At 34.2% G+C, this 21,604-nt stretch overlaps 1 protein-coding gene across 8 annotated transcripts in view; it reads right to left on the reverse strand.

Annotated features, from left to right (window-relative positions):
* Positions 1–21,604, reverse strand: part of WDPCP (WD repeat containing planar cell polarity effector) — a 416,945-nt gene that overhangs the window by 126,663 nt on the left and 268,678 nt on the right. For all 8 annotated transcript variants that reach the window (XR_012472515.1, XM_074207107.1, XM_074207120.1 and 5 more), the window contains one exon: positions 2,937–3,000. Coding sequence is in view for 7 of the 8 variants with exons in the window: in XM_074207107.1 (XP_074063208.1) it covers positions 2,937–3,000 (64 nt within the window). In the remaining variant the exon portion in view is untranslated. The remainder of the gene's footprint in view (positions 1–2,936; positions 3,001–21,604) is intronic.

Consider the following 21,604-nt stretch of genomic DNA (forward strand, 5'->3'; position numbering starts at 1 on the left):
CAATACTTCCCAAATTATTTACCCATGTTACGTATATGTAAATGTTTTATTTTGCTCTCTTTTTCTCTCTTTACTGCTATGGGAGAAACATTTAAGCTTATTAGATATAAAAGTGTCACCTACCCACATCAAGGATAAAGGTTCATTTGGAGAAATATTATTGATAAGTCATGCCCATTTTCCACATAAGACTTAGAAATTTTTAATATATTATTTTATGTCTTTCAAGTTCTTCTCCCTATTTCTTACAAAAGACATATTATAACATTTGAAAAGTCTAGAAATGTCTTATTAATAATTATATAAATTTATATTCAGAACAAATCTTCAACAAAACTATTTAACAGGCACATATTATCATTATCCTCCCTCCTGTTTATATATCTTTCTCCCTATATATTTTCTGTCTTATTCTCAAATTTTTCTTCACCCCCCCAAATTAATAGTCATCCTATGCCCATCAATCTAGTGCCCTAATACAACTATCTAGAACTAACTGTTATGTCTCAATTCTTTCCCCCACCACGAACCTTTCAAGAAACTTATCTATCTTGTCCCTTATTATCAACAATAGGTACTAATGGATAGAAGACTACTTTTAGGTAATGAAGGACATTTCAAATGTGACCTTTTAGAAATAATCATCTTCTTAATTTATCTCTTTGTAATCTTAAAGGTGGAATATTTAACCTATTAATGGAGATATTTTGGGGTTAAGGAGCCTTTTGATCAATCAAATCATACCTAACAGATAGACTACTTGAATTGCTAACCCTCTTTATATCATACATATTTAGATTTAAAAGATTCTCACTTACTGCTTCTCAATAAGTTGTTTTACTGACATTTTCCATTATCGTATGTAAGAGAAATAACTGCAGTGATTCAACTTCAATAAGAAATGACAAAATTTTAATATAAAAGATTTTAACATGGAAAACAATATATTAAGTGCTCGCTATATTAACTGCTTCTGGGCTTGGGCATAACTTTTGTGGAAGGACTGAGTGTGCCTTTGGACAACTTCTATAAGGAAGTCTCTGAAATAAATAATTAAAATTTTATAGAATGAACTATAGGGGGGGAAATTTTCACTGTATGAGGGTAAATTGCTATTTACTTTTTAAAAAGAAACTGAAACTATTTAATGACATATTTAAGGGCTCACATGTTTTAATGGGAGGAGTCTCCTGCAGAGAAGAGTCCAATCAGCCTTTGAGAAGACTGTTTTGTCTATAAAAGGAACAAAGACACAAGACAGTGTCTCCTCATGCCTTGGATTGTTTGAATTGCTTTTCTTTTCTTATACTTTCAGAATATATGATAGAACAAAGAACTAAACATATTCTAAAATGGACATATTCTTATTTTGAAAGTATCACAAGTAATTTTTAAAGTATTTTAATTGTTATTATACTTGGATTGATAAGTGCCAGGAAAAGAACCTTCTTTAAAAAGAACATTTTAATCTTCAATCAATTCTCATTAATAATAGAGTCACTACTAGATTTTTAAATAATAATGAGAGAACACACAAATGGGGAAAATAGACTCAGACAAGATTAAAATAGATATGATTTGAGAGAAATTTGGAAATCAACTTCAATATATTATACTATCCAGAAATCCAAGTAAATATCAGTAATTTAAAAATTCAATATCTAGGGGGTAAAAAAACCCATGCTAAAGGTGAGGGTGAGCAATTTTTAACTCCAGGACATCAAATATCTAAATAAATATCTTTGGTTTTATTTTCCTGTTATGGAAGTAGCTAGTGCTAAGTTTACTTAAAAATGTAAAAGATGAAAAAAATTTCTTTGAAATGGGGAAGAATAAAAAAGTTCAAGATTGCAAATATAAAATTTACTAAAATTTGGATATTTTAAATTATAGTTTTAGGGTACAGTATTTAAAAAGTTTAGATGCATTTAATTGGATGTAATATAAGCAGATGTTTAAAAGCATACAACAAATACCACAAGGTAAAAATTTTTATGTAATCATATGAGAATCTTTCATAGTTAAAAGAAGAATTAGAAAACAACTTACAATTTAAATAATAAGACTGAACTGGAGGCAAGTGACAATGAGATAATCTGAGAGTAACATTTAATGTCAAAGCTTAATTTAAACCATAGAATGTCTTCATTATGCAAAAAATCAAACAAAAGGGTTTACCATATGTTTTTCTTTTTTAAAATGAGCTTTTTCTTATTGTTTTTTTCTGAAAACAATGAAATGGGCTGCAGAGCAGCAACATGCTGTGAAATTAGGAAAGCACAGTTTTCTTTGTCCCTCTGACCTCACTGTGACATTGTGGTGCAAGGTCTTATAAAACAAGAGCCCCATGTGGAGTCTGAACACAGAACCTTTAAAGAGCTGGTTAATTTTACTTCTGTAGCTAATTAAATGGGAGGACCAGTGAATACAGGGAATCAAAAGTCCCTTGGGTCTACCTTGCAGCTTTGTGACTTTAAAAGTACTTCTGGATGCTTTCATAATTTTTCACTTTGCCCTGAATCTTAAGAAACAAACTAAGATCATTTAAGATCCCTAGGACATGGTATGTCCTTATGTCTTGGTCTCTGCAGTTGTAAGTTTTAAAGGAATGGATTTAGAAACATTTAAGCTTATTAGATATAAAAGTGTCACCTACCCACATTGAGGATAAAGGTTCAAGGACTATAAATTAATTCCTAAAAAACATTAAACAGCCCTCTGACCAATGGTAAGAAAAATGTCAACAAGTCAAAAGATAACTAGATAGCTATTGACCATTTTCATGATGGCAAAGGTACAAGCCAAGAAGAATAATGCCTTTCCCACCATGTGTCTAAGGCTGCAATTGACACTAATCCTTTTTAATGGCCACAAAAGCTGACAACTAACCCAGCCTGAGAGTTGAAGACACACAATCATCTTTTAGAATGACTCACCATAAACAGGTCCCGAGCACCAATATCAACAGCAAGGAGAAAGGCCTTTTCAAATCTCTGGTACCTATAAGAAAAAGGAAACTATTAGGTTAGTAGCTAAAACAGTATCACACGAGAAAAGACACTCCTCAGATTTGTTTTCTGAGTTAATGTTCTATGGTGGTGGTTTTTGTTGTTGTTCTTCAACCAATTGGAAAGTTCTTTTGCAAATATAGATGGTGTCTTCTCTAGGTTTTGTACAAATCTTCCTAGGAATGAAAATTTTAGAGACCTAACCTGGGGAAGTTCTCAAGAAAAACTTTCAAATGGTATATATATATATATATATATATATATATATATATATATATATATATATATATATATATATGACATTTAAAAAGCCTTAGTGAAGTTTTAAAGTAATAAAAAAGTGTAAAAATGATTAAAAGTTATTATCTTAAGCTATTGAAGCTTAAAAATACATGAAGACATTTGGGACATCCTGGATTTTCCAACAAGACCCTGAACAACAGAATTAGAGTTAAATCACAAATTTTTAAAAATATTACTTTGAGCCTTTCAGTTTTATTATTATTCAGCTTATTATTTTGTGAGGGAAGTTATAAAGAACTCTATAGTCAAATAACTTTCATAAGTTCAGTGTTAATATTCTATGAGCAATATCATCATGGTTATCAAAGAGTTTTACAAGCTGCAGTCTTATATAAATGTAGCTTCTTGTTATTATATGAATATAATATTATCCAATTAAGGATCAGAGTTAAATGTTCCATTGCACTTAAACTGGATGTATACATTTTTAAAAACAAAAACACTAGAAAGATATTATACCTAAAAATTAATGTTGTCCATAATACTTGAAATAATGTATGGTTTCTTTCTGCCTACCTCCCTTATAGAACTAAATGATGAAAACTATTTTAAAAATAATTTTTAAAGGATTTACTTTACTTTGAGTTAATATGACTGAAAACATGAAGATAACCTAGTAATCCTTACAGAGAAGTTGGACAGCTCTCAAAGGAAAAGCTTGTAGTGAAAGTCCTTCCTGCACAAGTTTCTGGAACAAAAGACCCCTTTCATATTGCCTGAGTACTGGGATTTACATAGATATAATTGGCAGTGATTCTGATTATAGAAACAAGCTAGTTAATAACTAAGGAACTTTAGCTTTTTTGGGGTAGCATATAGGAGAATTTGAAGGTAAACAAAAATGATGTTGATTCCAAATTACCAAAAAAAGGGAAAATATATTTGTTTAATGTATTCTTGCTTTCTGCAAAAGGCTGCAAATATGCCAGTATTGAAACAGTTGAAAGAATTTGAGAAAACAACATTGTTGACAATATAATATTTAAGGCTGTATTTCTATCAGCTTCCCTGACTAGAACTTTAAAAAAAAGTGAGTGGGCAAGGACCCAAAATTATACCTAACAAATGAATTTGTCTTTAAAGTGGCTTTTAGTCAGTGGTCACTCATTTCTCCTTATGTTTGGCTACCTGCCCTGTAGGTTAGTCTATGAGATATATTGGTTTTCAGGAGCTAGACATGGTTTCTTTTGGAACAGATTGCCACTCTTGGGTCTGCACTAGTGGTTGGGTATTCTTTGGAAATTAATTTGAATTGAATAATAGATTAGAGGGAAATAAAAACTGAAGGGAGATGAATTAAGATTTTATTGCAAGTCCAAATAAGAGATAATAAGGTTCATGACACTGGAAATGAAAAGTAGAGGACAAATGCAAGAATAAAGACCAGTTTCTGGGGGAAGAGTGAAAACAACTGCTGCGTATTATGCTGGTTAATTTTACATCTTCATAGTGAGGTTCCTGAATACAGATAAATTTAAACCAAAGATTTCAAATGCTCTGAAACTACTTTTTTTTTTAAATATCAGGACCACAGAATTATTTTCTGCCACTCGCCCATGAATGGTCCATTCTTAGATTCACAAGTAACCAACCCACTTATTATTGAGATATTCTAGCATGGGGTTTCCTTCTCCTTTCTCCCTACCCCCAGTCATTGCAAATATGATACCAAGAATATGGTAATGTTTTCTCTGGTGCGTGCGTGTGTGTGTGTGTGTGTGTGTGTGTGTGTGTGTGTGTGTGTGTGTGTGTGTGTGTGTGTGTTTTAACGTGTATTCTCTTTGTTTATTCACATCCTTCTCACATTCACATGTAGATTTCACAACCAGCCTCCTGTTTTCTTGTAATTCTATAGGAAATGATGGTCATTCATTTACTTATGTTACTTCTATTCTCTATACCTACTCCCCCCCCCATCCTCACCACCAACCACTGCCTTGTTTTTCCATTCTTGTTCTATCATTAACATAGGAAGTCTTCTAAATCTTTAACTTTAACTTCAATAAATATCTATTGACTTCCTTCTATAGAGTCTAAGCAATTTACTAGGTAATGGTCAGTTATTTCAATTCAATGTTTAGAAATACCTACCTACTATGTGTAAGGCCCTGGGGATGCAAAAACAAAACCTGAATAATCCCTGGCCTCAAGGAGCCTGAATTGGACTTGTGGATACCAAAAATAAACCAACAAGTAAATACAAGGTAATTTGAGGAGCCTGAGTACTAACAATTAGGGAAATGGGTCAGAAAAGGCTTAGCAGGAGGTGGTGACACCTGAGATAGGCTTTGAAAGAAGATAAGGATTCCTAAGATCTTGAATATCACTTATAAATGTTTTCCCTTCCTCCCTCTATTTTTTTTAACCTTTCTATCTTTTCAGGTTAAAGAATTTTTCCCTAATCTAGACTTCTCTCAAAAGCGCTTGAATAAATTTGGTGTAAAATAATAAAAATTGATTATTTTTACACATTTTTCTATTTTCAAAATTCTTTAACATACGTCTAATTCTTACAATATTCCAACGAAGTAGGAAGGGGGCAGGAATGATCTCTTTGCTTTTTGAAGATAAAGAAACTTTAAACTTTAACTTTAAACAGGGAGCAAGAAGTATTTATGTGCCTGAGGACTACTAGTAATTCAATGAGAGACAAACCACACTTTTATTCCCCAAACCTTATCCTAACCTATTCAATACTTGTATTTAATACTTTGTGCTCTAAGGCACAATCAAACACACCTCATCTTTCTAGACCTTTGTATCTCACTTACCAAGTTAGAAGAAGAGCTAGCAGGAGTGCCAGAGTTAGGTAGTGGGAAGTTATGAGATAAATACATTTCAGTTCAGTTACGGGTAATATTCGTGTATAAATCAGGGTACAACAGTTGACTAAAATAGGGATTTGAAAAATCAATTTGTATGATATGTTAAAATTTTCTCTTTATGCATTTTCTCAGGACTTCACAAACAGTGGGATAGGTGACAAAGATGAGTCATAATTTGCATCACTGGTGGTACAAGATGTCATAGATCAATTTTAGCATTAAAATTTTTCAAATCAATAAATCTGCCTAATGTTTGACAACTTGCTTTCTTTGGGGGCAAATCCAAAGTGTCTCTTTTTGGAATTAAACCCTTCCTCCCTTTTTTTTTTCAGGCAACACATTCATTCATAAATCATGAACTCTCAGATCTGAACATTATCTCAGAGGTGATCTATTCTAACAAATACTTAGGATACTCAGAGTTGCAAGTGGCATCAGTAATGATCTATTCTAGGAGTTCTTGACCTAGGGTTCATGGACCCCTGAAGGGGACATGGGTAGTTTTCAGGGAAACAATGATAAAAAATTTTGATAGGAAAAAATACAACTTTATTTTCACTAATCTCTAACTAAAAATTTAGATTTCCTTTGATTATTTAAAATTATTATTCTGAGAAGAGGTCTATAGATGTTACCAGAATACTAAAGGGATCCATGACACAAAATAAACTTAAAAACCACTGATTGGTCAATGCATACAAGTTTACTTCATTTTATTATATTGTGTGTTGTCTTTGTTTTTGTTCTTTTTGTACATTGAATGTTTGTGGTAAACCTGCATTGTCTAGTCTTTAGTTCCATTTTTCCAATAGCATGTATTGAAATTGTATCTGTGTCATATTTGGTAATTTTTACTTCGATGTTACTATTCTGATTGTTTTGGGCCACCATATAAGACTTTAAACTTAATCCATGAATGTTGTATGTGTTTTGACTACCCAACATTTCCCCTATTTCTTTCCCTTTCCTTTGTCCTCCCTAGTCTCCAAAACACAATAATATTGAAGTTAGATCAATTAATAACCCTACAATGTTTGTCTCTACTGTTCTATTTTCTTTGCTGTGTAGGCATACTTCATTTTATCGCATCTCACTTTATTGTGCTTCATAGATACTGTGTATTTTTACAAATTGAAGGATGTGGCAATCCAACACTGAGCAAGTCCTCACTATTTCTCCAACAACATGTCCTCACATTGTGTCTCCATGTCACATATTGACAATTCTCACAATATTTCAAACTTTTTCATTATTATTATTATGTCTATTGTGGCGATTTGTGATTTTTGATGTTATGATTGTAATTGTAATAGGGTGCCACAAACCATGCCCATGAAAATGGTGAACCTAATCAATAAATGTGTGTATTCTTACTGTTCCACTAACTGATCGTTCTTCATTTATCTCCCTCTCCTTGAGTCTTCCTATTCCCTGAGGCACAAAAATATTGAAATCAGGCCAATTAGTAACCTACAATGGCATCTAAGTGTTCAAGTAAAAGGAAAAATGATTAATGGGACAACCTTCATTGTTATCTTATTTTAAGAAATTGCTGTGGTCACCCAGCCTTCACTAACCACCACCCTAATTAGTCAGTAGCCATCGAACTAAGGCAAGACCCTCCACCAGCAAAAAAGATTATGATTCACTGAAGACTCAGATGATGATTAGCATTTTTAACAAGAAAAAAATTTATAACTAAGGTATGCACATTTTTTATTGTAACACTGTAGCATACTTTATAGACTACAGTATAGGGTAAATTGAACTTTTATATGCACTGGGAAACTAAAAAAATCATGAGATGTGCTTTATTGCAGTGGACTGGAACTGAGCCTACAATATCTTCAAGGTATGCCTGTAATCCATAAAATCCTTTTATAATACAGCTGCCAAGGGTCATCTAGTCTTTGTTTGAAGTCCTCCAAGGAGGGGTGAACCCACTACCCTTTATGACAACCATTTCCATTTTGAATAGATCTAATAGTTAGGAACTTTCCCCTAATACCAAGTCTAAATTTCCCTTTTTTACCCTTTCAAGTCATTTTTTTCTAGGCCAGCCTTCCAGGACCAAGCATGTTAAATCCAACACTTTCTTCCATATCACTGCCATTCAAGTATTAAAGACAGTTTGAACATTGCCTGTAATGTCTTTTCTTCTCTAGGTTAAACACTCTCAGTATCTTCAACAAATTCATAGATGATGTGACACCATGTGAGTGGCTCTCCTCTGAACAGTCTCCTTTTTAACAATGTTGCCCCTAAAGTGGGATAACTGGAACTGCATATTTACTGAACAGGGCAGAGTGCACAATTGAACTAGCAGTTTTTTTGTCCCAGGAAGTTTATGTCTTTCTTATTCCAAGCTCTTTATAAGATTCATTGGCTGCTTTATTACTGTTTACTCATTTTCATCTTCTGGTTCACCAGAACTATAACATTTTCCTCAACCTGTTGTTTAACTATGCCTCCTCTATCCTGTACTTCAAAGATTAATTTTTTGAGCCTCAGTGTAGGTCTTTGCATTCATTTAGTTATATCACAAAGGAAAATTTTAAATTAATTACAATTCATTTTATTAGACTGAGTCCACTGTTTTGACTTGTTAAAATCTGTCTGTATTCTGATTCTGATTGGAGGGTTGGAGGGCAGAGCAAAGGACTCTTCTAAAAGACTAGCCAACTCTTCCCATTCAGTTGTAGTCCTTTGGATAGTACTTTATCATGTTCTCAAATGAAATACTTTTACTCTCCCTTCTTTACTTTTTAGCTTCCTTTTGGATATTGTCTTTCCCTCTTAGATTGTAAGCTCTAAGGGCAGGATCCATTTTTCTTTTTCTTATTTGTATTACTAGTGTTTAGCAGAGTGTCTGGAAAATAGTGGGTGCTTAATAAATATTGACTGACTACAAGAAAATTATTATTAATTTAAATTATTGTGATTATTATAATATAATTATAATAAACAATTATTATAAATTTAAAAAAATTTAAGGTTTACAAAATTCTTTCCCCACAATATACAGATACAGATGTGTGATATAGCTAGTATAAATATTATCATCTCCATTTTACAGATAAGGAAACTGAGGCAAGTCCAGAACTCCTTCTACTAGATCATGTTGCCTTAACAAATCAATAAATAATCAGTCCATTTTATTTTTAGACAGCTCTAAATTTTAGTAAGGAGCAGCTGGGAAGCACAATGGATAGAGTTGTAGGCCTGGAGTCAGGAGGACTTGAGTTTAAATCTGGCCTCAGATGCTTACTAGCTGTGTGACCCAGGGCAAATCACTTAACTCTGTTTGCCTCAGTTTCCTCATCTGTAAAAATGAGTTGGAGAATAAAAAAGCAAACTATTTCAGTACATTGCTAAGACCCTACTAAAAGGGGTCACAAAGAGGCAGATATGCCTAAAAATAACTAAATAAAAACAACAGTTCTTAAGGAGGCTTTTCCTCATCTGGAGTAGAAATCTGCCTCTCAACAGTTTCCATTTGTTCCTTCAGGTCTGCTCTCCAGAGCCCAGAAGAACTCAGTCAATATTTATAGGGAATCAACTAGATATATCTTTTATTTGATTAATTAAAGAATTTTAAGCAGGAGAATGACACAATTGGATCAGAGATGTCCTTTGGAAGGATTTATTTGGATTGAAAAATGGATTTGGAAGTAAGGAAAAACTGCAGGCAGGGAGAAAAATTACAATATTTCTTTTTTAGTTTTAGTTTTTTTTTACAAGGCAATGGGGGTTAAGTGGCTTGCCCAAGGCTGCACAGTTAGGTAATTATTAAGTGTCTGAGTCCGGATTTGAACTCAGGTGCTCCTGACTTCAGCGCTGGTGCTCTATCCACTGCGCCACCTAGCCACCCCAGAATTACAATATTTCAAAAAAGAAATAATGTGGACCTGAGTTAGGGTGATGGTTGTAGAAACAATGCAAAAGTCAGAATTAATTGTATATATATGGAAAATGGCAGGGGTGGGGTAGGAAGGGAACTGGAGTATTTAAAAAAGGACTCCAAGATTTCATGACTAGAAAAAAGGGGAGAGCACAGAGAAAAATAGGGAATCAAGGAGGAAGGGCTAGTTTTGAAGGGAAAATAAGCATCTTAGTTTTGAATGTATTAATATGAAGGGTTGGCAGGCCAGCTAATTGCATTTGTTTTCAGTAGATACAATTGCAGCAATATACCCAGTGGGAATATTAAGAAATATGTAACACATACATTAAGTGGTACTTCAGGAGATTAAAAAAATGTACACTGCCCAAAGCTTCAAACTCTTAAGCATACATTTATGCATGGTTGAATAACAAGGATAAAAACAGACTTATATTGCCAAGGACAACTCCAAACAACCCCAAACACATGTTTTTCATTCTTTGACAAGTAACATGAGACATTTTTGAGAACCGAGCCTTTAAGGACACTGCAGCATCAAAGTCAAACAGTTGCTTCGTATGTCACTGTATCATAATTAAGACTGAGAGAGAACATGATAGATGATGGAAGGTATTGTGATGTTCTGATGTAATACACATCTTGATTTATTAGAGGAAGTTCAAGAAACTGGATATTCTAAGTTTTATGTGAAGATATCATTATAGTTAAACTGCCATGCATAAGATAACATTAGTAGGGTTTTCATTCCCTACACCCAAATGACAGTAATAAAAAAAGAGTTGAGGGCAGCTAGTTGGTTCAGTGGATAGAGCACTAGGCCTGTGCTGACCTGTATGACCCTGGGCAAGTCACTTTATCTCAGTTTGCCTTATTCCACAGGAGAGGAAAAATGGCAAAATACTCTAGTGTCCTTGCCAAAAAAACACTAAAGACATTGGGGTCAATGAGTTCGAGTCAGTTACGATTGAACGAGTAAACAATAAACAACAAAGTTATAATTATTTGACAAATTCACTTGCTTGGTTTCTTTGATAAACCCTGATTCCACTGGATTAGGCTCTTAGAAAGCCTTGTCCTGTCCGATTCTTGCCCATATTTAGCTGTTTCAGTAGTTTAGTTGTGCATCTCCCTCCAATAGTTTTGGTTAAGAAATAACAAACTATAGGCAGCTAGGTGGCACAGTGAATAGAGCACCGGCCCTGGAGTCAGGAGGATTGGAGTTCAAATCTGAACTCAAGATACTTAATGATTCCCTAGCTGTGTGACCTTGGGCTAGTCACTTAACATCCCTGCCTTTCAAAAACATAAAATCAAAAAACAAAGAAAATAAAATAATAACAAACTCTTTTTTCAATCTCACATGATTGGTGCTATGATGAATTCTGAATAGATCAAGTTGGACAAACCTGGTCCCTATCTTTTAAGAGTTTACCTTCTACCAGGAGGGATGAGAATTCAGGGAAGCCTGGAGGGATGTGCAATGAACTGATGCTGAGTGAGATGAGCAGAACCAGAAAAACACTGTTCACCCTAACAGCAACATGGGGGGGCGATGATCAAACTTGATAGATTTGCTCATTCCATCAGTGCAACAATCAGGGACAATTTGGGGCTGTCTGCAATGGAGGATATCATCCGCAACCAGAGAAAGAACTGTGGAGTTTGAACAAAGACCAAGGACTATTACCTTTAATTTAGGGGGGGAAAAACTGATATCTTATTGTCTGATCTTGCTATCTCTTATACTTTATGTTTCTTCCTTAAGGATATGATTTCTCTCTCATCACACTCAATTTGGATCAATGTGTACCATGGAAACAATGTAAAGACTGACAAATTGCCTTCTGTGGGGGGTGGGGTGGGGGGAGGGAAGTAAGATTAGGGGTAAAATTGTAAAACTCAAAATAAATAAAATCTTAAAAAAACAAGCAAAAAAGAGTTTACTTTCTAAAACATAACAATAATATAGGCAACTGATTGGTGAGACAAGCTTCTGGAGAAAATATGAAATTTTTGAAATATGACCAAGGACACAAGTAGAAGGGTAAGTTTTGGAAGGGAGGAAGCCACTTCATCCTTTGAAATTGGAAGAAAGAAAAGAATGGGTGAAAATGTAGGAAGGTATTGAGGTGTGAAATTAGGAGATGAGAGATGATGGATGTTATTAATTATAGTTTGTATAACAGGAAGCCAGGTAAACTTGTGAGGAACATTGAGCACATCAGTGGAGGCACCAAGAGAAAGAAAATAATTTGGAAAAGGCACTGTAAGGAGCATGAAATAGACTCAGTCAATGGTAAGATCATCTCTGTTGGAAAGCTGAGGTGAAGTTGTGATGTAGGTCATGGAAGCTGAGGTGAGGGTATTCAAAGAGAAATCAATTTAGAAATTACTAAGGACAAGGATAGGGTTTGGAATGGAAAGGAAGACTAGGACTAAAGTATTAAACCTCCTGAGGAAAAAAAGGGACACAATGTCCACAACAAGGATATGGATAAATTAATAAAATACAAATCAAGAAAACTTTAAAAGAGAAGAAACTGTGAAATGCTGAGTAGAAGACGGGTATAGAAATTGCAGTAAAGAGCAAAGAATATACATATATACATTGACTCCTGCTGACCTACTGTAATGGGGAGATGAGAGGAGCAGTCAGCTATAGAGAGGACTGCAAGGGATGAGATTACCTCAGTTATCCTCATCTGTAAAATAACAGGTTTGATAAAGATGATTTCTAAACTTTCCCAGATCTGCCAATCTATCCAGCAATAGGAAAACTGCCATGAAAGGAAATGTGGCATAGCAAAAAGAATAATTGTACATGGAGTCAAATTATTTAAGTCACTTGTTTTCTCTGAAATTCAATTTCATTACAGGCAAAATAGAAATAATCAATAGGTACTTTTTAAGTAACTGTGGTTACAAATACAAATAATAAAATCATCCCTATTGTCAAGGTGCTAACATAACAAAACCTATGATAATGACCCCACAGGGTTTCTATGAAGAACGTATGTAATAACATAAGTTAAAAATTTAGTAAACTTTACAGAACTATAGAAATGTCACCTGTAATCATGAATACATGAATAAATTTTCTGTGATGAAATTTGCACTGACATTTTCATTGAAGAGAGGAATCTCATGAAACTTTCCATTTACTTTTGAAGTATTTAATGTTAAGACCTAAATAAAAATCATTACTTTTGAAATTTTGAAGCCATTTGGCCTAGCAATGAATATGACTGACCTTTTATGGGAATAAAGGGCATATCTGAAGTGGAAAATAGTGGTGAAGTTTGGAGGAATTTAGGAAAAATATGCATAATATGTATGCTTCTTAACTTAGTGCTCTTGCTCTGATGTCCCTGGGTGTACACATTGGTAGTAATGTGAGATCAGCAGGGTTTTGTTCTGTCACACAGGTAAGGTCACATTCAAAAAAGATTCTAATTTTTGATTGAAAGGTAAGGTTTTTGGGGTAGGAGATTTTTCTCCTTTTAACCCTCTGATATGCTTTGTTTTCTCACATGATGACTAGGCTGCAAACACACATGTGATTCAAGGAAGACATAGTTTACCTCAGGGCCTTCCCTGTAATTTGAAGTGGTAACCTCCACCCTTTTTGAGCATTTGAATGGTTTTCCTATCTATTTTACTGTAAATCCCACTTCTATTTATAGCATGGTGGAAGATATACTTGGACAGAAGTCATATTTTAACTCTGAAGGAGGGTAGACTGTCCAAGCCTTCCCTCTTTTGGTTTTAAATCTGGTTCCTATGGCTTGTTGGCTTGTAAAGGCTTGAATATTACTCCAGTATTCTCCCAGGAGTTGGAAGAGAGTTTGGGTAGGGCGGGACAAGGTGGGTGGGTGACAGTGTAGCCAAAACCTTTGAAAAAAGTAAAGGAACTACATAGTACCTGGTATTTTATTATGTAATTGAACAATAAAATAAAATAACATTTTGAAAAATGAATTATAATGACTGTATTTACAGAAGCCTATCTCCATTAAATTTTTAAAAAATTATTAGGCTATAATTTCAAATATTGTTGTATCTGAATATTAAAGTATAGTCATTCACAGTTTCTATGGATAAGGCAAGAAAAATTTAGGACAATGTGAGAATGATCTTACATCAGTTTTAGGCTTGCAGATTTTTTTAATGTCAACTAGAAAGGCACTAAATAGCTTTTATGTAAACATTAAGACTTAAAAAATGCTTACCACCTTTTTCCTCAACATATGGTACATACATTCATTAGTGGAAAGGAGTAGACTTCTAAGGACATAGATTTTTACCACTGATTTTCTATGTAATCTTGGGAAAATCACTTCTTTTTTCCTTCTTTTCTTATCTACAAAATGAGATTAATAATATCTTCCCCTACTAAACTCATGGGATTAGTAAAAAAAATAAACACTATGGAAACAAATGTAAAGCATTAGGCTCTTTGGACAAAATGTACTTCAAAAACAGAAGGTGAAAGTATTTTCATTGTTTACTGATGTTACCTTTGTAAGGACTGTAACTCAACAGCTCAGCCACATAAGAACTGAGCAGATGTTTAATTATATTTGGAGATGAATAAATTTGGAGAATCATAGAAAGTTGCACATGAAAAGACAGCAGCTGGAGGTCTGAGTATGGTTCAATGTCCTTGATTTAATCTGGGTTCAAAAGCAAAGAGAAGAGCCCAGAGCCAGTATCTCCCACAGTGAAAAGAGGACTGCTGAACATATGACCTCTGAGCAACAGACCTCCCTCACTGGCCTCAAACAAGGTGGTTGGTGATACCATAAAAAAAAAAAAAACCAAAAAAAACCTACTGGATTTGACTGTTGTACTTTATTTTCTTGTTAGAACAGATTTCTAACAAATAAGAAACTCCTGTTACTAATTTTGTCCTTCCTTCCTTGTATGCCTGTGCCTATTAAAGGTTTTCATTTTAATAAGTAATTTTAAAGAATACTATTTGTAACCTATTTTTGTAGGTACCTTTACCTTAATAAGACCTCAAAAGTCAATTGTATTTTTCCAATTTAAAGAAATTATACTTTTTATTACTGCAATGTTTAGATTGAATCTTAAACTGACAACTTTCTAAAAAAATTTAATGTTTTTGAGACTTTCATTTTGCGAATCAGACCTTTACTGATAAAACAGCATAAAACCAAACAGTTGTTTTAGCATGTCTTTAACATAGCTTCCTTTTCAGGACTCAGGATCATGCTATGAAAGCCTCCCATTCAAAGATTTACTAAAGGAAACTTAATAAAAGGAATACACTGAATTCAGTGTTAAAATGTTACCTGTAAAATGTTGTTAAGAAGTTTCTTCCCACTTAGTGCTAAAAAAAAACCAAAGTTATCACAGTATTCCTCAAATTCCCTTATTTTAGTTACTTTGTTGGATCTCTGAACTCATTTGTGCATTTACCTCTCTCTACTCTTCCTTGTCCTTGATTCTTGTCCTCTGCTTACCTTTGGGTAAGGCAAATAAATTTATTTTTATTATTTATTTCATTTTTTGCAAGGCAATGGGGTTAAGTGGCTTGCTCAAGGCCACACAGCTAGGTAATTATTAAGTGTCTGAGACTGGATTTGAACTCAGGTATTCCTGACTCCTGGGCTGGTGCTCTATCCACTGTGCCACCTAGCTGCCCCCATGACAAGTAAGTTTAAAATTGTACTTTATATTATAACTTTATGCTCTAAGCATAGTAATGGATAAGAGCAAAAGAGTGGAATGTTCCCTGATTGACCTAAGGTTAGAAAATAGAGAGGAATATGAATGATCTTTTCTAATGATGCCAGGTTCTACTTGGACCAATAAAGTTACTTAATCTATAAGGTAATTTTTTAGCAAAGAGGGAAAAATCTTTCAGCTAGTTTTAGGTGTTAAAGCAAAGAAAAGCAACAGACAATGAACATTTATGGTATATATACTTATTATCAAGTAAATCTTGGGAGAATGGCCTTGGATTAGTCTCTCAAATGAGGAATCAAAAAGCATCACAGAAGTAATATTCCCCTCCTTCCTTCCTTGGGATGTGGAATGCTTACTCAGATTCCATAGGTAGAAGGAATAGATATAACCTACACAAAGATTCCGATAAGAGGACAAAGGCTTTACTTATTAAGTTAAATTGTATACACTATATCAAGCAATATTAACTAATATACATTCCTCCGAGTGAGGAAGAATAGTATTCCAACACTCAGTACAATGAATGGCTGACAGAGTAGCTGCTTCAAAAATGCTTACCGACTAAATGTTTACTGACTTGCTTTTATAAAATTCCAAGTTATAAAACTGCATCCTTTTATGTCCATATAACAAGGAAAGGGCACAGAATAACAAAGACCAAGCATTATGGAAATCACTACACAAGTTAAAACTTTTGCTGACAGGGAAGCTAGGTGGCGAAGTGGATAGAGCTCCAGCTCTGAAGTCAGGAGTACCTGAGTTCAAATCTGACCTCAGACACTTAAAAATTACCTAGCTGTGTGGCCTTGGGCAAGCCACTTAACCCCATTGCCTTGCAAAAAAAAAAACAAAACTTTTGCTGACTCTGGCCCTGTGGACTATCTCTTCAAGTTACTTCTAAAGGTTGATAGGTGGAATGGTTCAAGTTCTCGAGCTTGCTACAAGAGTGGATTACCTCTCTGATGATCTTAATGCTTCTATCCTGAGCAAACATTTGCTGGCAATATGCCTCAGCCTATTTATGCTCTCCATGAGCCTCCCTAATGCCTCTGGCTCCCTAAAACTTCAGTTCTTTGGAAACAGTAATATTCCATGACTTTCAATAACAAAGCATCACCATAAGGACAATAATACTAAGAAGACAGGCTGTTGTCTTAGTTTGGAGAAGTTAGGAGTCATTAAAAACATGGCATAATTTTCAAAGATAATTCAAACCAACCCTCTTAGGTTAATTGTGGACCTAATGCATTGCCTACCCACAGTGCCTATACAATCAATAAAAAAGCATGTATTAAGCATTTATCATGTGACAGGCTTTGTACCAGTTGCTAGGGATCAAAAGGCAAAAATAAAATCTTCCCAGCTCCCCCCTTTTTTTGGTCATGCATGTCATTTTCCGTGTTGGATTCTTTGTGATTCTGAATTAATGAAATTATTGGTTTCAATGATATATAGAGTGATACATCACTTGGAAGTGATTGGTGTTAAAATATAGTATTTTATAGCAGCCAGGAATTGTTAGCAGCACAGTTTTGCAAATGTAATGTCAAATATCTATCTCTTTAATTACTATAAAGATATAGTCCATTGTTCATCACTAGTGTCTGTGCAAGATACACACACCTACATACTTATCCCAATGGAATAAATTTCTATCCAATTATATGTTTTAGTTTAATTGATTTTTTTCCTATATGATGTATGGGCTAGTATCCTGTGAAGGATTATGGATTTCATCAAAGAGGCTTTAATAGTTTTGGGGAACTTGATATAATTCATTTAGGTAATAATCTGAATAGGGTATTTAGAGAATCTCAGCAGTATAGGAAATCCGTCTATTTGAACTCTGTATAGAACATCTTTCACTAATGAAAACCTCAATATTCATTCACACGACAAAAACAATTAGTAAGACGTTACAATGCATAAGACACTGTGCTAGGAGCTAGAGATTTAAAAAACATATAAAACAGTTCCTGCCCTCAAGGAGTTTACATTCTACTGGGAGATACAAAATACACTTAGTTAAGTCAATGGGAGTTATCTTGAAGAAGGGAAGAGCATTAACTACCAGGGGTTCACTTTGGAACAAGCCATCTCTTTCTTCTGAGACTTGAAGGAATCTAGAATTCTAAGAGGTAGAAAGATGGAAACAGTCATGAATGAGTCTAGGGAATATCTAATAGACCACTTTTGCTGGAACAAAGAGGGCTATATGAAAGAAATCATGAAAGGCCAAGTAAGTTGTGGTTGTGGTTAGGTCTTTAAGATTATTTGTTGCTGCTTTTTGGAAGGTGGACTGGAGAGAAGAGCAAGGAGACTAATTACCTACTACTAATTATTATAATAGTGTCAGAGAGTGACCAGGCACTGAATTAAGATAGTGACTACAGAAGTGTGATAGGGGAATAGATGAGATAGAATGATTAGCATAGACTAGGAAAGAGAAGAGTCAAGGATGACTTTGAGGCTGAAAACTTGGGTGAGCTGAATGAATTCAACATTATAGGTAAACTGGAAAAAGGGTCAGACTTAAGGGATAGATAATGAGTTCTATGTGAGACTTAATGAGTTCCAGCTTCTCATGGGACACGCAGGTGATATGCAGTAGACAGCTGAGCTGATGATGTTGGACTAGATGAAGAAATGGAGGCAATGAGTACAGGTAACCCTTTATAGGAATTTGTATACATATATATATATATATATATATATATATATATATATATATATATATATGGGGCAGGGCAATATTTAATTCATGGGATGCATTTTTGCTTATTCCTGGATGTTATATGGATTTATAAAGCCCTTACAATAAATCTGAAGGGTTCAAGGAGTATATGCCTCTCTGTCTCTGCTGATGTTATAACTAAATGAATTTTTGAACAATGCATCTCTCATGAAGTCTTGTATTATTTTATTATACGTATGGGAGACTTGTTGTTCTAGGAAAGTCTTTAAAGACATATTTTGTTCTATTAAGTTAAATGCTTTTAAATTTTGTTTTAATTTTTTTCAATTTTCTCCTTTGCTAAATTTCTTCTTTTAATCGTCTTTTCCAACATGAGAAAATATTTAATTGCCATAACACTGTCTATTAACCTTACAATTTTATCATAGTGGTTTTCCCTTGGGTATCTATACACTGCAACTAACAGCTCTTCTTTGCTCCCCGGAAAAACCTTTCCGTTTTCCTAACCTATTAACTACTTAGCTGCTTCTCAATAGTCTGTCTTTATCTTTAAACACAGGCACACTCCAGTATTCTCTTCTAAAGTACTTCAGGCTCAAAACAGATGTTAATTAAAAATGCTGATAAGAACCCAAAACACCTGTTGTTTCACCCTTATTTTGCTCAACCCTGGTTTGCTAAATCCCTGCCTTTATTTCAATCATTCTCTATAGCTTTTCTTCCATTCCAGCTGCAGTCTTCTCACACTGGTGATCTTAAAACTCAAAAGCAAAGCTATTTTTTTATCAAGCAAGTAATATATCAGTGTGTCTACACACCCAAGTCAGCCCAGAAACAGGAAACCTGGTGACTTGCAGCTATGGTTAAGAACAAGCAGTTTTCTGTCTGATAACAGCAGCCGATTGGGTGTGATATTTTAACAGTAAAAATGGAGGGAATGGAAATAATTTTAAATATAGTTAAATGTCTTCCCTTAAGGAGAGAGAAGGAATAAGCATTTGTTAAGAGCCTGCTTTGTCATGGGTACCATAACAAATATTGTCTCATTTGATTTTCACAACAACCCCATGAAATAGATGCTATTATTGTTCCCCTTTTCACAGTAATAGGCAGGGTCTCAAAGCTAGTGAGTATCTGAAGCCAAGTTGGAACTAAGGTCTTTTTGACTCCAGGTCTCATGCTCTATCCACCTAGCTGCTCTAACCCCAAAGTATAACACCTCCCCCCAATTTAGTTCTTTTTTTAGAAATTCTAACAAAAAGTTGCAGAAAGGGAAAGGAAGACTAGAACAGAATCCAAAGCGGTCATAACAAATTTGAGAAGATGGTCCAGTCAGAAAAAGTCTATTAAAAATAACTTCAGGAGATACTGTCTCTGAAAAGGAAATAAACTAATGTGAGACTGTGCATTTATGTTAGGAAAAGATTTATGGAAAAGCTGGTTATGAGTCAGTCACAGGACTCAAGCTAAAAAAGCAAGTGAGATATTGAAGACATAATTAGACATATATTAAAAAAGAAGACCAAGAGTTAATACTCCATTATAGTATGCCTTGGTCAGGACCTTCATTGGCAGCAACACTGGAATACTGTGGCATTTTTAGAATCCAAAACTAAAGAAGAATTTGGCAAAAGTTCAGAAGATTGGAAAGTGTGACTTATTTTTTAGCAGTGCTCTAATATGACAGATATTTAGAGTATGAAATGCCTTGGTTCATAGCTTATCTTTGCACTATATAAAATACTCCTAAAGTCCATGTATTTCAAATCCTTCAATCTGACAGGGAACTGGGTTAAAGACAAAATAGGGGTACTCTTAATGATGACAATGGACTTTCCCAAGCATAGTTTTCTTTGTCCTTTCTATAATAAATAAAAATCACATACCTTTCTCAAACTTTCTTCCTTTGACTTCCTGGACAATGAACTTCTAAAATTCTCTAATGCCTCACTTGAGGTAGTTTCAGGGAAGGATTAATCATAAACAAACTCAAAGTCAAAGGGTAGAATGTGTAAAGGGGTTTAAAAGGAAAGAAAGGAGGGTAAGAATATGAGCAGATTGCATCAAGCACAATCCTCTTTCATTGCTCTCTTTTTAAAGAGGGATAGTGCAAAGAGAGGAAAAACATAGGAGTATAGACTGGAAAGAAATACACAACTATCAAACATGAGTATGAATGTGAAGGGCAGAAACTTACCCATAAAATTGGAGAGGATAGCAGAATGGATTAGAAAGCAGAATTCTACAATATGATGTTTAACAAGAAACACATTAGTAAAATAAAGCTTCACATAAAGTTAAAATGGTGGGCTTGAATAAATAAAATCTATTCTGTATTAGTTGTACTAAAATATCTAAGTGAGCAATTATGATCTAAAATAAGGTAAAAGCAAAAAGACTGATTTAAAAAGGAAACTAGGATTAGACTGAGAAGCATCTTGGAAATTAATGTATATATTTAATTTTTCATATTATATATGCAGCATGGCATAGAAATATTTTTTAAAAGTTAAATATGTTATATGGAAAAATAGATGAAAATCATAATATTTGAGGACTTAATGTGCTTTTTTCAAATATTATGAGTCTAGCAAAAAAAAAATAAATCTCATACCAGTCTCTTGCCTTTGGGGGTAAATGGAGAAAGCATTGTTTCATTAAACCAGGTTTCCTTCCTCCTGCTAGAGGAGAAGAAACAATATTCCATAGACTACCAAACTTCCTCCTAGGGAAAAGGAGAAAGGACTTTTTTCATCAAGTATCCTCTCTGTCTTGCAGGGAGGGAGGAAATACCATTTCTTCAATGTCATGCATCTGTCCTCTTACCTAAAATGGCTTTGGTCCTGTGACCATTTTTATCCTGAAGTCAAAACTCTATGTCTAACAAAAATCTACCTAAACTCATTTCTCAATGACTAACAAATTTCCCCTTGGTCAAATCCTTTCCATCCCCTTAACCAACAAACATGCCATTATCTTAAATATTTCACTTTCCTACTACTTATAGATTCTTGCTATCATTAGGATCTAGCTTTCTCCTGCTGAAACAGGCTATCTTATTCACTATTCAACAAAATCTGAGAGGGAAATAGAAAATAGTCAAGTAGAAATTATGTAGAACAACATCATACATAATATATCAAGGTAAATTCCAAAT

This window comes from Macrotis lagotis, chromosome 1, assembly GCF_037893015.1.
Source record: "Macrotis lagotis isolate mMagLag1 chromosome 1, bilby.v1.9.chrom.fasta, whole genome shotgun sequence".
Classification (NCBI taxonomy): Eukaryota; Metazoa; Chordata; class Mammalia; order Peramelemorphia; family Peramelidae; genus Macrotis; species Macrotis lagotis.